Here is a 15,941-nt window from a genome sequence, read left to right as displayed (position 1 = left end):
TTATACACATTTCTGAGTGTCAACTTAATCAGTAGTGTATACTTCGAGACGAACTAGATCCCTCCTGCATCTGGCTGACCCACTTCTGAGCAGACCTACATTTCACTGAGTAGTTCAGAGAATGACTGTAATGTAAACCTGTGAATGTCTTTCCCTCTGTTGGACAGACGCCGTGTGAGCGAGCTGCAGCATATTTGGTTTTGTGAAAAATGTGATTACAAAAAGTTATCAAAACCACAGTTTTAACACATGCAGAATTGAGGAACATGCCACATCATACTGACTAAGCACAACCACAAACAGTCCTGCATCTGAAATGTGTTCCTCAGACTGCTGACTCCTGGATATTACTGACATTGAATGCTACAAAGTGTAGTGCCAGTGTAGAAAAATATAATTTAATTCACTTTCCTTCTTAATTTGTCTTTCAAAAACCATGAGTAATGTTATTAAATACAGATTAAAATGATGCTGTCCATTCTAAACTGAAGTATGACTGTGTGGCGAATGCAGATAATGCAGTGGTATTCTTCTGACAAGACTTAAAGTAAACCAAAGTACCAAATGAAAGTTTACACACCAATCACTGTGTGACCTTCAGAATGGATACAGTGTATGTAACATTGTAGCCTCTATTTGTTTTTAATAATTGACTCAGCAGCACTCAGAAAACAGTGCATCCAAATCTTGCAGCTTTTGTAAAAAAAAAAGACGAATGGCTCATCCAACTCATTGGAGTCTAATAAGCGCATAAGGGTGTGTCTATCATGGTGTTGAATTGTGATAGCAAATTGCCAAAAGTCAGATGTAAGCATATTTTCCAGCAAACAGTGGGGAAAAACAAATTCCCAAAGAATGATCAACAGAATTACGTAAACGGGGCAAGAGCAAGAGACCAAGAACCAGAGCAAAGGGAAGAACAGAGGCGCTGACGCACGCCAAAACGAAACGGTTCCATCCACTGACAGGGAGCACAATGGAGCTTTGTGTTTGAGAACTTGAGAGGAGCAACGCTTCCTCTGGGGAACAGGTCAGATGCAAGAACACATCAGGGTTTTGCAGAGGACAGGACCTTTGAAAGTTTATTACCATAGATATGGGGCCACGAATCTAGCAACAACAGCAAAACAAGAAGATCCAAGTACAGTACAAAGAATGGAAGTCGAGTTCAAATCCTGCCGTCATCGTTTCAGGCAGATAACTGGGCCTGGATCAGTATAAGCTTGGATAATATAAACATTTCCCCAGCAAAAGCATTACACTGAATGCATGAGAGCACACAAAAAGCAGATGTTTAATTGTCTGGCAAAATATCAGTGTTGACATGTTTCTTACTAAGTATGTTTACAGTTTTTAACCCTGGAAGAGTGTGCTGACAGCTAAACAGCAGATTTTAAACCCAACGCATTTCCATCCCACTCAGAACCAGACTGTACCTATCACTACAAATGCCAGCACAAAAAGACATTAACACAAGCTGGTTTTCGGGGATCAGTAGGATTACAGTGCAATGAGCGTTTTCTGGATGTCAGGGCTCAAAAATTCCCATGTCATCAGATGTGTCAAGCACAGCTCAAGTAAGAGTTACGAGGGTTCGAGTGCCAAGGTTAGGGCGGCAAGCTGGAGCAGGGCATCTTTCATGTTAGCACAAAGCACCATATGACTTATATTGGTTGATTTTGCCACGTGTATACTTGGCTGGGAAATATGCACCAACACCATGAATTTCAGTTTTCTAGTAGTATTAGTGTTAGTAATTATTAGGAATTAGGTATGTGTCTGGGTATATAATTATGGGCACAATAAAGTACAAATATGGCAAAAAACAACTTTGATCTAGTCTTATGGGAATAAGATACATTAGCACCAGCAGTTCACAGACCCAAATTTTGCATACACACATAAATGTAGAATGTCCCTGGAGAAACGGGCCAAAACAGGTAATGAAACCTCTGAGGCTGAAACAACTATTGGTACCATTTTGCTTAAAAAAGCCTGACAGAAACCTGGAACAAAAATTGCATAATATTTGAGTTGTAGAGAGTCAGCTAAAGCATGACAAATGCAGAAGTGGGTCTGCAAAGATGCATGTTCAATTCAGTGCAGATACAATTACAAATACATCAAATCTATCAAAAATAAACTTTAATTCCTCTATCTACAATAGATTAAACTCTTTCCTCCATACACATTTCATTCTCCTGGTTTAAATAGGACGCATACCAAAGGCAAACAGATAAATCCTTAAAAGCAGTCATTTTAGAAAATAGGAGGATCCAAAACTCGACGTTGGAAATCCCTCATCAAACATTGTCGCGTAAGAGTTCTTGAGGAAATCGACATAGTTCTGAATACTTTGCTTGTGGCTCTCTGATTGGTCCAGGCTGAGCTGCAAGTCTTTCAGACGCACCTCAAACTGCTTCTCTGCCTGCAGATCAAGATAAAGACAGTCAGACTGATTTCGGGTGGATTTTTCTCAGGCATTCACTCAACAGCGACACATCTCAGCATCTGAGCACGCATACTACATGATATTTATTTGCACCAGAAGAGCCTGATACTCACAGACAGCTTGCTCTGGCGGAGAAGCTTCAGCTCAGTCTGCCTTCTGCTCTTCTCTGCCTCCAGCTCCAGGATTTTGGTCTGAAGAGCCTCCTCTCTGGAAACAGCCTTGTCTTTTACCTTGCTCACCTGGCCATGGGAGAAATGTAAATTATCAGATAACGTCACATCCTGTGGGCCAGAGCATTTTCCCTGGAAACACCACTACTGGGTGTTTAGCAAATGTAGCAAGGGTGAAAGCTTTCATGAACTGGATGTAGACTGACTCACTACTGTGTTGTATCAATCAGCGATAGAGAGTAGTGAAACAGAAATGTATTCATAATAATAACTTTATTTTTGTAGCACCATTTATAATTAGAATGCAACTCAAAGTGCTTTACATAAAATAAATGGACAAATCAAAAATACAAGCAAAAGCAAGACAGAATTTGTCTATGAAAATAACAAAAATAGAAAGATATTAATAGGTAGGCATTTACATGAAAAGATCACGGATTGTTACTTTAACTACAACTTAAACATCATCATGAGATCAATACATTCCCATTCAGGCCCCACCAGACTGCTTCAGAGCTTCACCTGCTGTCTGACGTCTGACAGAGCTGCCTCTAGCTGTCGGTTGAGGGCCTGGCACTCTGCAGAGCGCTGATCCAGCTGCCGGTTACTGTAGCCGAGAGCCTCTTCCTGAGCCGCGAGCCTCCGCACCAGCTCCAGGTTCTCCTGCTGCAGATCCTCCATCTTCCTACACACACACACACACACACACACACACACACACACACACAAGTACACACAACCACACCCGTTGTTTTAACCAATTCTTATGTTTTAATCTACAGAAAGGAGACATTTGAACTCAAATCTGACCTCTAGATAATGGACATGAGAGGATGACTTACTTTTGAAGAGAATTTACTTTTTCTTGCAGTTGCGAATTGGCCTCATGAATGGAGTCTTTCATCTCCACAGATGATCTCAGCTTTTTGGCTTGACTGTCCATCTGTGCATGTAAAATAAAATCTTCAGAATTGCTATTTTGATATCATCTGCCTTGGGCACAAGCAAATGGAGCATAGAAGATGGTTCACGTCACATGCAAATTCCTAATTGGATAAAATAACAGTCCATTTAACACAATTTGCCACAACATTGCAAACAGAAAATGGACAATTTTCAAGTCACCGAGTCAACATCGCTGATATCAGCCTACAAAGAATTTGTGGGACAATGAAAAGGAGTCACAAGCACAAAAACACTCACAAATGGATACACAGATACAGAGGGTTGCAACCTAACTATTTCCACTGCAATCAGAGAACGTTTTATCACAAACATCAACACCAACTCAAAGCAGGACCAGAAAAGAGGATGCGCTGACTGGGTACGAAGACACATGGGGTTTTACTACCACCAAGTGGTCAGATGTAACAAATGACTGCATTTTACATCCTCCGACCACCACAGCTCTTGTTGCACACCTTAACCTGCAGTTGCCTAATGGACTCTGACTTTTCTGAGCACTTCTTCTCAGAGCGTCGCAGATTCTCCTGGCACTCGAAGAGCCTCTGCTCGGCTGCACTCAGTAACTCAGGGTAAGCCTTCAGTTCCTCCACTCGCCCCTGCAGCTCCTGCCTGACCTGGGCTCCGGAGGAAGGTGGCAGCAGGAGTGGGGGGTTGGGGACAGACAAAATATTAGCCTAGAGTTCACACACGTCTCACACTAAACCCTCACTGCGTATAGAAGCATGCAATTGTTTAAAGCATGCAAAATATGCCGAGATTCATCCTTAGACTGAGCATCGGTGTTGTTAGTATAAGTGCTTTGTGATTGAGATTGCTCAGATTTAGGAGGTTTAGTAGATGGATGTTATGCTGCCAAAAAAGCACTAGATAGGCCAAACAACGCATTCACTGGCCATTCAGCAGGACGATAAACAGTGCAGAGCTGTACAACCTGTGGTTAAAAACACCGACAATGCTGTTAGAGAAAAAAATTGGTTAGAAAACAGACAAAACAAAAAATGAAAGAAGTTAGTTACCTGAAATATTGCTTATTGCTAAATATAGCTGCTGGTATTAATTAGGAATGCTGTGCACATTAATCAAACTTTGCATGACTACAATGAAAACTTAATAACCTTTTATATGGGGGCTTTACCTTCTCAACCTCTGCATCTTTTCTATCTCGCTCGTTCTCCGTCTCTCTTAAAAGACTCCGATACTTTATCCTCAGATCATCTACCTTGACTTGAAGCTCTGCAACCTAGAAGAAATACACAACAATATACAGTATATTCAAAACTTCTGTGTTCTTCATGCAGTTGACAATTGCAAACTACTATTGGTAATAAATTATGATAATAATGACACACTCCCAATCTGGACTGTACAATTCAACAGAAGGCTGCTCAGAATGAGCTGATAATAATAATCATCATCATCTTTTTTCTAGAGCTCTTTTCAAAACACTGTTTCAAAGCACATACAAACAACAAAGATAAAATCAACAGTAAAGGATAGAAAACAATGTTAGCAAAGCACAAAACAAAAACAACACATACAAGGGAGGATAAAGCAGCTTAGCATTTTGCCTGGGTGTTGCATTGCTCTACAGGCTATGGTGCTCAGTCAGAGTCTACAGGAACAAAATCAATGAGCGAGTATCAACCTGACTTGTGTACTGTTCAGCTTGGTGTTTCCTCTCCTGGGACAAAACATTCTCCTCTATCAGCGCAGCCTCAGAATCCGCTAGCTTCTGCTCCAACTCAGCAACAGATGCCTGCAATCACACAAACATCCAAATCATTCTTCTCATCGCAATAATATCAGAGATGGCATGCTTTACCATTCTTATGGGTATCACAGTGATGTGTCATCATATGAGCTTGCAGCAAGTATTGATGGCATCACTGAAAAACCCTTAATCACTGTAAGGGACGTCCTCTCAGATATTGTGGCTTTTGTGCAATGATTATGAACTACTGGCTGTTTATCTGTTATACATAATTGCCTGCAGAATGATTACAAATAATTACAGCAAGTTAGCAAGTTCTTTTAGAGTAGTACATAAACAATTGATGAGAGACAACTGTTTGGCAACTATACCTTGAGTGTTGCATTATTGATGCTGAGGTCTCCACTTTCAGCATTGAGTTTTTCAACCCTCTGCATCATAATCTTGTTAGCTGCACTGAAATCATCCCTCTCCCTCTGTAGCCTTGCTGTCAAGTCTGTCATTTGGCTGCATTGGAGAAACACATTTTACATTTATTGATGCAAATTGGTTGCATGTTGAATGCCACTACATACTAGAAGGTGGGGAGTATATGACAGAAAAATGACCGACCATTTCAGTAACTCTATCTGAGCAACAAGTTGGTCCCTCTCCTCTGTCATCTGCTCCTGTTGGCTTCTCCAGGACTCCCTTTCCGAACGAGCATTGGCAAGCTGAGTATCCTATATGCCAACGAAGAAGAAGATTTTAAAGAAAAGTGAGATACTGAACCATCTGATCATCATCAGGAATACACTACCAGTCAAAAGTTTGGACACACCTGATTGAATGTACTATGTTTTTCATTATCTTAAAGCCATTTTGATCTAAAAGCTTATGCTTAAATGTTTGAAATTTGTTTTTAGACAAATACAAATAGTAAAGTTGATGCTTATGTATGAATTTCTTTCCAAAGCCTTTGCCTTTCCATCAAGGCAAAGGGCGGCTACTTTAAAGAATCTAAAATATAAGATAGTTTTGATTTGTTTAACACTTTTGGTCACTGAAAAATAGTGAAAATAAATGACTGGTAGTGTAAGAAAGACCATTTTTAGACCCCAACAATCACTGACATTTTGACTGCATACCTTCTCTCTCAGCTGTGTGTAGCACTTATCAACAGCAGCTTCAAATCTCTCAGCCCTCTGTTTCTGGGCTCGGGTGGCCTTCTTGAGGGATTCTTTGTCCTGCGCTGCCTTCTCAGACAGAGAAGAGATAGCGCCTTTCAGATCATCAACCTCCATCTTCTGCTCCGTCAGGGTTCTCTCCAGAGTCTGCGAGAGAGCAGGAACCGACACAGAGATGTTATAATGTTACACACTCTTTCTAATGTAGTTTGTCTGTAGTACGATACACAACAGGATTTTGTACCCGAAGCTGCACAGTCAGACGATTGTTTTCGGCTTCCTTGTTGCGTAGCTGGCCCTGCAGGTGAGCGCGAGTGGCCTCCACTGACTTGGTCGTGTGAACTGCGCTCTCTATGTTCTCCTATGAAAGCCAACAAGGATAGATGGTTTTGAATGCACTGAATTTGTTAGTGTGTGAGCACATCCGTATCAAAACTTCTGTTATGCTTACCTGCTCTTTTCTCCGCAGATCCATCAGTTCCTCAACTCTTTTTTCTGTCTCACTCAAATCTGATTTTAAATGCTTGTGGAGACAAATGAGAACGATCAGCACTTAGTCGGTGAAGGGGGATTGGATCAATAATGCATTCAAATAGCCATATTTCTTAAGAGTGCCTTACAAATCCTACAATAGATGCCTTTCTACCACATTTCACTTTCAGTTACCGTATCAATTCAGTACATACATGTACTAGGTTGGTGACCCAGTCCTTAATGTTAATTTGTCCACCTCTTACCAACTGACCCATTCAAACCACCAAATGAGCAATTAACCTCACATAAGCAGATTAAGCCTTTTTAAAGAGTAAACCTTCTGCCAGGGTGCCACGACTTAAGCACACCACCACTCGGTGTGTGTTTCAATGAAGGTCTTTCCCTCTCTTCAGTGTATAAATGTTAACGCAACACTCACCAGATTTTCGCTTTCTGCCTGTGTGATCTTATTTAGCAAGACATCAATCTGTTTGTCTGTGTCAATTCGATGAGCCTGAATTGAGAGATGGACAGAAGTTATTAAAACAAGTTACAGTCAGTGTGTTCATCTCCTGTATAATTTGAGGTATAAACTGAACTCCTACTATGATACTCATGATACTACTATCATGAGCAGTATACAAGGTTGGGGTGGAAGGCATTATAGCAAACCTCTGCTTCCTGGAGCTGCTTCAGTTTCTGTCGAACAGACTTATTTATTCTTTTAAAATCCTCCAACTTCTCCAGCAAAAGTCCTCTCTGCCTTGTAATTCGGCGCTTATTAGTGACAGACTGTCTTGACTCCTTCATTGCAAGAGAAGAAGAAGGAAGACTATTAGGGGCATGAAAGTTAAACATGCAAGTTAAATATACCACATACTGATGCAAATGTTTGGTTTCCCACGTGGAATTAAGGCCCAGGTTAGAATCCAATTTGTTATATGTGAAGTTGTAACAAACAAGCAAAACATACGGCAAATTCATCTTCCATGGCATCTTTAAAAGACACGAGTTGTATGGCTGCAGAGTTGGCAGCTGCTTCAGCCTCCATCAGCGTTTTCAGGAGAGGGCTCTTTCCTGTGTCACCAAAGGCTCCATGACTACATGCAAAATAAGAAGATAAGGGGAATGCCTTGAACCAGCCCGGCTGAAAATCCTGTGCCTGCAGGAGGGTGAATGCTTTGCCCATAGACCCACATAGGACCTTACCAGCTGATGCCACCCTCTGGGTTTCTTGTGTGGAGACTGCTCCGTGCCCTGCTCCTTCTCCCCGCCTCTTGGGAGCCATCCAGATCACCACAACTCAGAGTCAGATCTTCCCTGGTAGAGCTGAACCCGAGTGGGGAGTCTTGGAGTGGATCCTCTGGAGACATGGTTCTCATTACTAACGCCACGAGGTAACGTTAAAAGACAGAGGAGGAAAGGATGTTAGCTAAGACAACATCAGTCCATCATTATGTGACCTCTCAAATTAGCGGTTTTACTGCATAACATAGCTGGTACATTAACATAACACCTCTCCCTGCCGTGTATAGGTTAGGTTGTCAAGCAAGCGAGCGTTACCTATAAGCTTACTCCTTAGCAACACAAACTACACAGCCACGCAAGACACTAGTGCCTGCTTAGTTAGACTAAGAATAAGAAAGCATGCATTCTATTGAGTTGAATAAGCAAATTCATTTAGATAGAAAGCTACATTTATCTACACTCTAGTGATAATTTCCAGTAGTAACTAGTAACGTTACCAGTGAAAATATAACGTTATTCTCTCTTACGGCTGTCATTTGTCTTGGCTCGCCCTCTGCTACTCCAAACCGAATAGCTCCTTCTTGTAAGGTCTCATACGATTGGTTATTCCTGAGAAAACGTAAACAAACCGGATCGTCGCGTTGGAAAGTCGAATCTGGAAGATTCTGATCTGAATCTGAAAGTCGAAATGTTGGGCGTTGATTTGTTCCCCACGAACGAAGTAGGCGGTACTTCATTTGATTACAGATAGTAACAACCAATAAACAGAGGGATTCAAAGCCGTTCATGGAAACCATAGAAACGGACAGGAAGTTTACTCGCAGGGAATGACTACTTGGTAGCCACACTAACGTTAACAACTAGTTAGCAGTGCAACGTTCAGATATATAAGTGTTGTTGAACTTTTTGTTCGTCGTATAAAATACTTGGCATAAGCTTAGCATTGCCAGTGCTTTAGCTAGCAAGTTTAACTAGCCAGCTAATGCTTAGCTTCCGTGGCGTTAGCCAGCTAACTCAGCTAAGTTAACATTAATTGGAAATGTTCAAAGCAAAAATACTTTTAATTGGGCCTAATGAGGTAAGTAAATGCCTCTCTCTCTGATTTCAAAGCATATTTTTACTGTCAGATGTCGATAGTAGATAACAGTCGTAATTGTGGAAGCACAACTGTAAAGGTTGGTTAATATGTGGTTAGCACATTACACTAACGTTACCTCTGTCTAAAAGCGTTGGTTCTCTAGTATTGTAACTGGTGTGATTGTTCTAACGTTATGTATCTTTCAGAGTGGGAAAACGGTTCTTGCAAATTTCCTCTCTGACACAACGGAAACTGTAGGAGGAGAGTACAGCCCAACTCAAGGAGTAAGGTAAAGTGGACTGAGATGTTAGCTTTCCACCTTGTACAACCAGGGTTTGGTCCAACTCCTCAATCAATTAAAATAACATTATCTAACATAATTCTTGTAAATTGAACTTGAGTGTAAAATTCATCCACATGATTAGCTCAACCCTCTATTGATTTCTTTGGTCAGCTGACATACTACAAATCAGTATCTTTATGCTACAGTGAAGAGCATTACATATAGTCAGGTACCCATGTTATAACTTTACAACCAAATGCAGCTGTTGTTTTTATTGTTTAAAGGATACTGGAATTTGAATCACAAAATGAAGGCAGTGGTGACAAATACTCAACATGTGAGGTGGAACTTTGGGACTGCGCAGGGGATTTCAAGTAAGCGTATAGCATAACAAACACATTTTGAACAAATTGAGGTTTAAGTTAACCTGTCCTATCTTGTGAAATTTCAGATAGGCTTGAATGTAGAAGGTGTATTTCTTACTGTGAGTCAAATTTCCTTTCAACTGCAGATTACCCAGATATACTCCCTATCCGTGTTCTCTTTTGACACAGATTTGAATCATGTTGGCCAGCGCTAATGAAGGACTCCAACGGTGTGGTGATTGTTTTTAATCCTGATGTTCCAAGTCACCTGAAAGAAATAGAGACGTGGCACTCGATGTTCATCTCCTCTCAGGGGCTGCAGGACAGCCAATGTCTGCTGATAGCGCACCACAAGCCTGGAAGTGGAGCAGAGGAAGGACGGCTGCCTTTAGGTAAGCCTGTTGCAAACCACCCAGGCTGTTCTACGAGTTATTTTTACCATTTCCAGGCTAACATGTTCCTTCTCTTTACGCAGCCTCACATTTGAGCAGACTTGCACTGATTCACTCCAACCTGGAGGAGGAGCCAGAAGATGTGAGGCAAGCTTTCCGCAGATACTTGGGCAATGTTGTAAATACACTGTCGGAAAGTAGAGAGCGAGAGGAGATGTCTATCATTACATAGCAGTGAGGCCTAGAAAATATACAGTTTAATGCCCAAAACAGTTTTTCAGTAGCATCCATAATGTACTTTCAGGTGATATTCTTGACAACTTATCATTTGTAAGGCATCATCGATTATACATTTTTGCTCTCAGTCAACTGTGCATGAAAGCTTTCTGTACTTCTAGCAAAGTTTAATATTAACCTACATTTAGATGGTGTTTTTGTATATAATTTTTTAAAATGCAATTTTGTAAATCTGCTGTGAATAAAATACAACCAAACTACTCAAGGTCATTTTCCTTGATATAATAACAAATACTCAAGAAACAAAATGTACTTCTCAAACTATAGACATCTGTTTATTGGAAAATTTGCTGCAACAAGTTGAGCATATAAGTGCAAAAGGAGAAAGAGCAGTCCAAAATTCAAACATTGTATCCAATGATGCCTCCTTTGCCTATGCACTCTCCAATATAGAACCACATTAGCACCTCAGTGGTCACCAGTCCATTCCTTATGGCATCCTATGGAAAAAAAAAAAAAATTCACAGTCAGGGATCCTGCTCAAGAAATTTGCTTTTACAACAGTTTCTAGAACTAGAGAAAGTATGGTTCTTTGGTACATTTTACAAATAATTAACATTTTAGCGAGACTTATAAATAAGAGTTACAGTAGAGTGCAATAAATGAGTCCCATCCAACCAGTGACAGAATACACACTACTCTCCCCTCTCTCTCTCTCTTTGAACACACCCTCACTTATGCACTCTTGTCATGCATCAAGGTTACTTGATGCATGACAAGAGTGCATAGTGACGTACTTTGTTGTTTATCTGCTATTCTCTGCATGACATCATCTGGTGTCATTTCCCAATTAACCTGTGTCTCCTTGTATCATCTTGATGGGTTTTTTTCTTGTTAGGGCGGAGATGGTTTTTAGTCATCCACTCAGGGATTTTTTTGTCTCACCCGCAGTTTACATTCATTGTCTGCTTCAGTTTTTCAATCATTTTTATGTGTACATAAACTAAACCATGTAAGTGTGGTGTACACAGCACTGATGACAGCTGAGCCAAGGGGGCAACCCACACTTTCAATCATCAGGTTATACAACTGTGATACAATTGGTTATGTAACAGTTTTGATACATAGAGTGCAGCACATTTAGACAATTTGGCTTTATTACTACTATGCTACCCTGATAAAAGTCAAGTGATTTCTACCCTACATGTTTATTTCTGAGCAATGAAAAATGTCCTGTTATGGGCCTATGTACCCTAATGTTCCACAACATGAGAATGGCTTATAGTCTGACATTACAGGCTAGACTGTAAAACTATTGTAGGCGATATTGCTAGAGCGAACTGTAGACCTAGTCCTGATTCCTGCAGTTGTACCTTTTATAAAATAAACCATATATCCGGGCTATGTAGAGCCAAATCTAATCCTTTCACACATTATTGAATCCTCATTTTGTTTAAATATACCATACTTAGAGGCTTCAAACACATGCCTATGAAAATGGTCACAAGTCATTCATTAATTTGGTGAGAATGAACAGCTGATTTAAAACCAATCCCACATAATTAGCTAACCCTACGTGGACTCACCTTCACTGTGGTTTGTGCGAGGCGTCCTGACTGGAAGCTCTTGATGAGGCCCTTCGCGGCCTCAATGGCTTTGGGGATCTCAGCCGGGGAAGGAGGGACCAGCTCGACCCGAGCGTAGTACCAAAAGGTCGCTAGACGGGGTTTGGAGTATGTGACAGCGGCTGCAGATGACAACACGTAAACTGTATTAGGTCCAGGAAATACATCTGCTAGTAAGCCATTGCGCCTCAGTTCAGACCAGGTTCAAACGACTGCACCAACTGACATTACTCGACACACCCAGCAAACAAATTGGTTTCATAATTAAAGATTACAAGTTTATGCAAAGGTATCGCCGTGGTTAACTAGTCTGGAGACCTGTTGTCGCTACCAGGCCACACACAAGTTGCTGGTGTACAACTGCTAACATGCAGTAGCTAATCCTATATGCTTTACAATTTACCACGATCTCATAACTAGTAAAAAGGGCAAATTAACTTACCGCCGACCAAAGTAGGCACTTTGGCAACCAATTTCTGCACTGCCTGTGCCATAGTGAAGTCCTAAGGAATGACTGTGACGCTGTGACAGCCTTGTTTGCCTCAAGAAGACCACTAGGACAGAAGAAGAAGAACCAAGGAGATTCTAGAACATCCGGGGGGAAAAATTGAGAAGACTTCCGGCTTATATTTTTCAAAATAAACGTCCCCAAGAAAACGTATTGCACGACTTTAAGAATAAAACAAAGAATATTAAAGGAAGAAAATGTAGTAAATTAAAATGCAATTGTGGTTTTTCCACAATCATGGCATTTTCATAACTTATATTTATAGCCATATACTCTAAGAAATATACAGTAATGCATGCGATATGAGTATTCATAGTAGCCTAAGGAACAGATAGGAATGGCAAAAAATTTGGCTAAATCACAAATAATGACTAAAACACACACCAACTCTGAAAGTGGTCTGCTATCTTAAAAACATCAATTTAATTCCACAACTATTTCAGTGTCAAAGCAGGATGTTGTGTTTGAGTGTGTTTGTATGAGACAGATTTTTTATGATGATTATATCATGGTCCTTTGCATTCATTGTAAAGGAGGGTCTTCAAAGTTACTGATGTTTCAGTGAAACATTTCAACTGCAAAACACTTTTCTCAGAATGCTATTTTGGAGGAAATTGTCACAAGTAAGTTGGGAGCACTTGATTTCAAAAACATTTTTTTTTTCTGTTTTGTATTTCTGTCACAGCAGCAATTCACCTCTCTTATGCACCCACCAGAGCTACACACACACACACACACACACACACACACACACACACACACATTTTTTGTGCTGTTCAATATAGGGCTGCTGTGAAGGATGAAATGACATGCCAGACATCATGGAAAGAACCAAAAAAAAAAAACACCTCACAAAATGGGTCATCATCATAGGGTGTGTGTGCGTGGTGTGAGAGAGAGTGCCTGTGAAAGAAGAACCACAGCCATATATAGAAGCAGAGATAAAAAAAATTGTGGGACACAAAAAACACAAAGACAGAGTCAGTGTGCGCATATGTGTCTGCATGTGTGGGTATGCTTTGGTGTGTGTGTGTGTGTGTGTGTGTGTTACAACCCGGCTCAAGGAAGTAACAATGAGGGAGCCATACGCCAAAGTAAAAGTTAAAACAATGATTTATTAACTAAATCCTAGGGGAAAACAAACAACACAAACTAAAAGAACAGAACAAAAGGTGTGCATAGGTGAGGAGGGAGAGAGACACTGATAGTCTGAGGCCTTCTTAAGCCCAAGGAGTTCACCGGGCCCAGGTGCACTCCATCAGCTCTGATGATGACTCCACCCACCAGGCTCCTGCAAGATGCAGAGCCAGGAGATTGGGAGGGTCATCACACCCCCCTCCATAAAATCAGGGTCCCACCGGGAACCCCTGTAACACAAGTAACCAAAACAAGTTTACAAAATACATATTAAATTCTCCAGCCCGCCTGCCTCTGGCCCGCTTCTTCCCCATCTTCAGCAGACCTCGGTACCTAAAGGGAGCAATTTAAACAGGAGGCAGAACCAACATAACACATTTTAGGCTTCATGGGCTGGGACAACACGACCGCCACCACGTTGTCGGTCCCTTTAATATGGTGAATGTTGAGGTTGTATGATTTAACTGACAAGGCAGAGCAACAGGAGAGACTGCACAACAACAGACTTCCTGACGCAGGTGACCAGGCAAACAACTCCCACCCAAAAAGATATGACTGTCACACTGTCATCAGGCTTGCCCAGTGGCTGTTTCCAAGCCAGTGTACCCTGCTGAAATAGATTGGCTGCAACCCCCAGTCCTATTACCTGGGATTGCCAAAAGTGTGCTTTTACCAGACTGCTCCAGGAGGGTGATCACAGTGTGTGTGTGTGTGTGTGTGTATAACATGGATGACTAAGTCTATTCACTCTCCTCTGACTCACACAGTAGTTCAGGAGTGATATAGGCCTACTGAACAAAAATCACATCTTTTAGTCTACATACCACAAATCAAGCAATAACAGGACACTTCCCAGGCAAGCACTCAACTAGTAATGCCCTCTGATTTTCACTTTTCAAGAAAATACTAATTTATACATGCAAACTATCTTGTACATACATGCACCAATACAGTTAACGCCTCTTCACCCCCTAGAAGAACAAGAATGTCTGAGAATTGGAGAGAAAGAGAGTTGGATGTGTGAGAGGATAGTGGTGAGTGTTATGGGGGAAATAGTAACTCTTGAGCGATATTGAGCCGCGAGTGTGTACAATAGTCAGTGTATGTAGCCAGTGTCATATGAAATGGCTGTCTTACAATCATCACTCCAAGAAGAGGAGAAAGAGAGTGCGAGGGAGGGAGGGAGAGAGAGAGGTGAATCTAACAGACAAAAATTAAAAAAAAAAAACAGAGGTGAGAGAGAGAAAAGAGAGGATGTCCACTGTGACTGAGGGAATTCGTAACAGTCAGAGAAAGAACTTAAGGTTACTTGATGTAATCTCACCTCATTTCCCAAATCCCTGCAGGACACAAGGAACACACAGGCTTGAGAATGGCATACCTCTGGTCCATAGGGGAGGTGTGGTGCAATTGGAGCTTCCAAAGTTGAATCACTAGAGGGCGCTCTCCTATAGGTTACAATACCAAACTGAGAGAGAGAACAGCATCAAATATAGAAAAGGAAACGGTCGTTAGTCAGAACTCACACGGCTGCTGCATCTAAGTGGTTCAGGAGCCAGTACACTGAACTACCTTGTCTTTTGCCAAGGGATTGGTTGAGCATTAGATTTATTTAATGTAGTTGTAGAATCATTTTATTGATGCCACATGGGAAAGTGCTTTATCACTGAAACACCACAAGTGATGCAATGCACAGAACAAATCATAATCAGGACACTGCTCTCATGGACAGAGCAGAACACATTGGTAGCGAGCAGAAACACAGAAAATAAGAAACGACTGGTTATGCTAAGAGCAAGATAACTACAACTACATTCACATTACATTTAAAGTATTTAGCTGACACTCTTATCCAGAGTGAATTACAATTAGTGTGTCGGGAGAATGAGCTTCAATTCTTTAATTACCAAAAATGACAAGCAACCAATTTTAAGCAGTCCAAAGGTCAGGGCCTTTGTGCCCTTACAATTATTATTCTTGTGAGTGAGCGCTGGGAAAAGAAGTAACTCTGTGTGTTCATTCCAAGCCTCATTGAACTAAGAACAAACAGTCAGAGAGAAAGACAGTGGGTGTCTGATCAGACAGACAGATAGACAAGACAGGCAGAAAAACATAGACAGAAAGATATA

The 15,941-nt window shown here is 41.1% G+C and overlaps 3 protein-coding genes across 6 annotated transcripts; 1 reads left to right on the top strand and 2 right to left on the bottom strand.

Moving 5' to 3' along the window:
• Positions 1 to 1,057: 1,057 nt before the first annotated feature.
• On the bottom strand, positions 1,058 to 8,842 carry LOC139645033 (outer dense fiber protein 2-like). Of its 3 annotated transcripts, none has more exons than XM_071520613.1 (17): positions 8,715 to 8,842; positions 8,149 to 8,323; positions 7,913 to 8,039; positions 7,612 to 7,743; positions 7,379 to 7,453; positions 6,917 to 6,988; positions 6,710 to 6,826; positions 6,427 to 6,612; positions 5,912 to 6,021; positions 5,671 to 5,806; positions 5,234 to 5,344; positions 4,724 to 4,828; positions 4,044 to 4,202; positions 3,465 to 3,565; positions 3,145 to 3,307; positions 2,566 to 2,691; positions 1,058 to 2,428 (listed from the first exon to the last, which is right to left on the bottom strand). In XM_071520613.1, the coding sequence occupies exons 2-17, from the start codon at positions 8,319 to 8,321 to the stop codon at positions 2,255 to 2,257; spliced, it is 2,067 nt and encodes a 688-aa protein (XP_071376714.1). In that variant the 5' UTR covers positions 8,322 to 8,323; positions 8,715 to 8,842; the 3' UTR covers positions 1,058 to 2,254. The 3 variants fall into 3 exon arrangements, with proteins under 3 accessions (XP_071376714.1, XP_071376722.1, XP_071376730.1); XM_071520621.1 differs by having other exon boundaries at positions 8,817 to 8,832; XM_071520629.1 differs by lacking the exon at positions 4,044 to 4,202.
• A 133-nt stretch (positions 8,843 to 8,975) lies between these two features.
• ift22 (intraflagellar transport 22 homolog (Chlamydomonas)) lies at positions 8,976 to 10,768 on the top strand. 2 transcript variants are annotated; one of them, XM_071520569.1, is made up of 5 exons: positions 8,976 to 9,265; positions 9,472 to 9,554; positions 9,833 to 9,922; positions 10,103 to 10,305; positions 10,389 to 10,743. In XM_071520569.1, exons 1-5 carry the CDS (start codon positions 9,227 to 9,229, stop codon positions 10,535 to 10,537), a joined length of 564 nt encoding a protein of 187 aa, XP_071376670.1. In that variant the 5' UTR covers positions 8,976 to 9,226; the 3' UTR covers positions 10,538 to 10,743. The 2 variants fall into 2 exon arrangements, with proteins under 2 accessions (XP_071376670.1, XP_071376678.1); XM_071520577.1 differs by lacking the exon at positions 9,833 to 9,922 and having other exon boundaries at positions 10,389 to 10,768.
• An 89-nt stretch (positions 10,769 to 10,857) lies between these two features.
• LOC139645017 (ATP synthase subunit g, mitochondrial-like) lies at positions 10,858 to 12,751 on the bottom strand. Its single transcript, XM_071520590.1, has 3 exons — positions 12,610 to 12,751; positions 12,129 to 12,289; positions 10,858 to 11,042 (listed from the first exon to the last, which is right to left on the bottom strand). Exons 1-3 carry the CDS (start codon positions 12,659 to 12,661, stop codon positions 10,944 to 10,946), a joined length of 312 nt encoding a protein of 103 aa, XP_071376691.1. The 5' UTR covers positions 12,662 to 12,751; the 3' UTR covers positions 10,858 to 10,943.
• Between the last annotated feature and the right edge of the window lie 3,190 nt (positions 12,752 to 15,941).

Source organism: Centroberyx affinis, unplaced genomic scaffold (genome assembly GCF_046629955.1).
Source record: "Centroberyx affinis isolate AG114_WGS23_722 - 3 ecotype Tasmania unplaced genomic scaffold, CSIRO-AGI_Caff_v1 ptg000066l_1, whole genome shotgun sequence".
Lineage (NCBI taxonomy): Eukaryota > Metazoa > Chordata > Actinopteri > Beryciformes > Berycidae > Centroberyx > Centroberyx affinis.
This window is presented reverse-complemented; position numbering and strand designations above follow the sequence as displayed.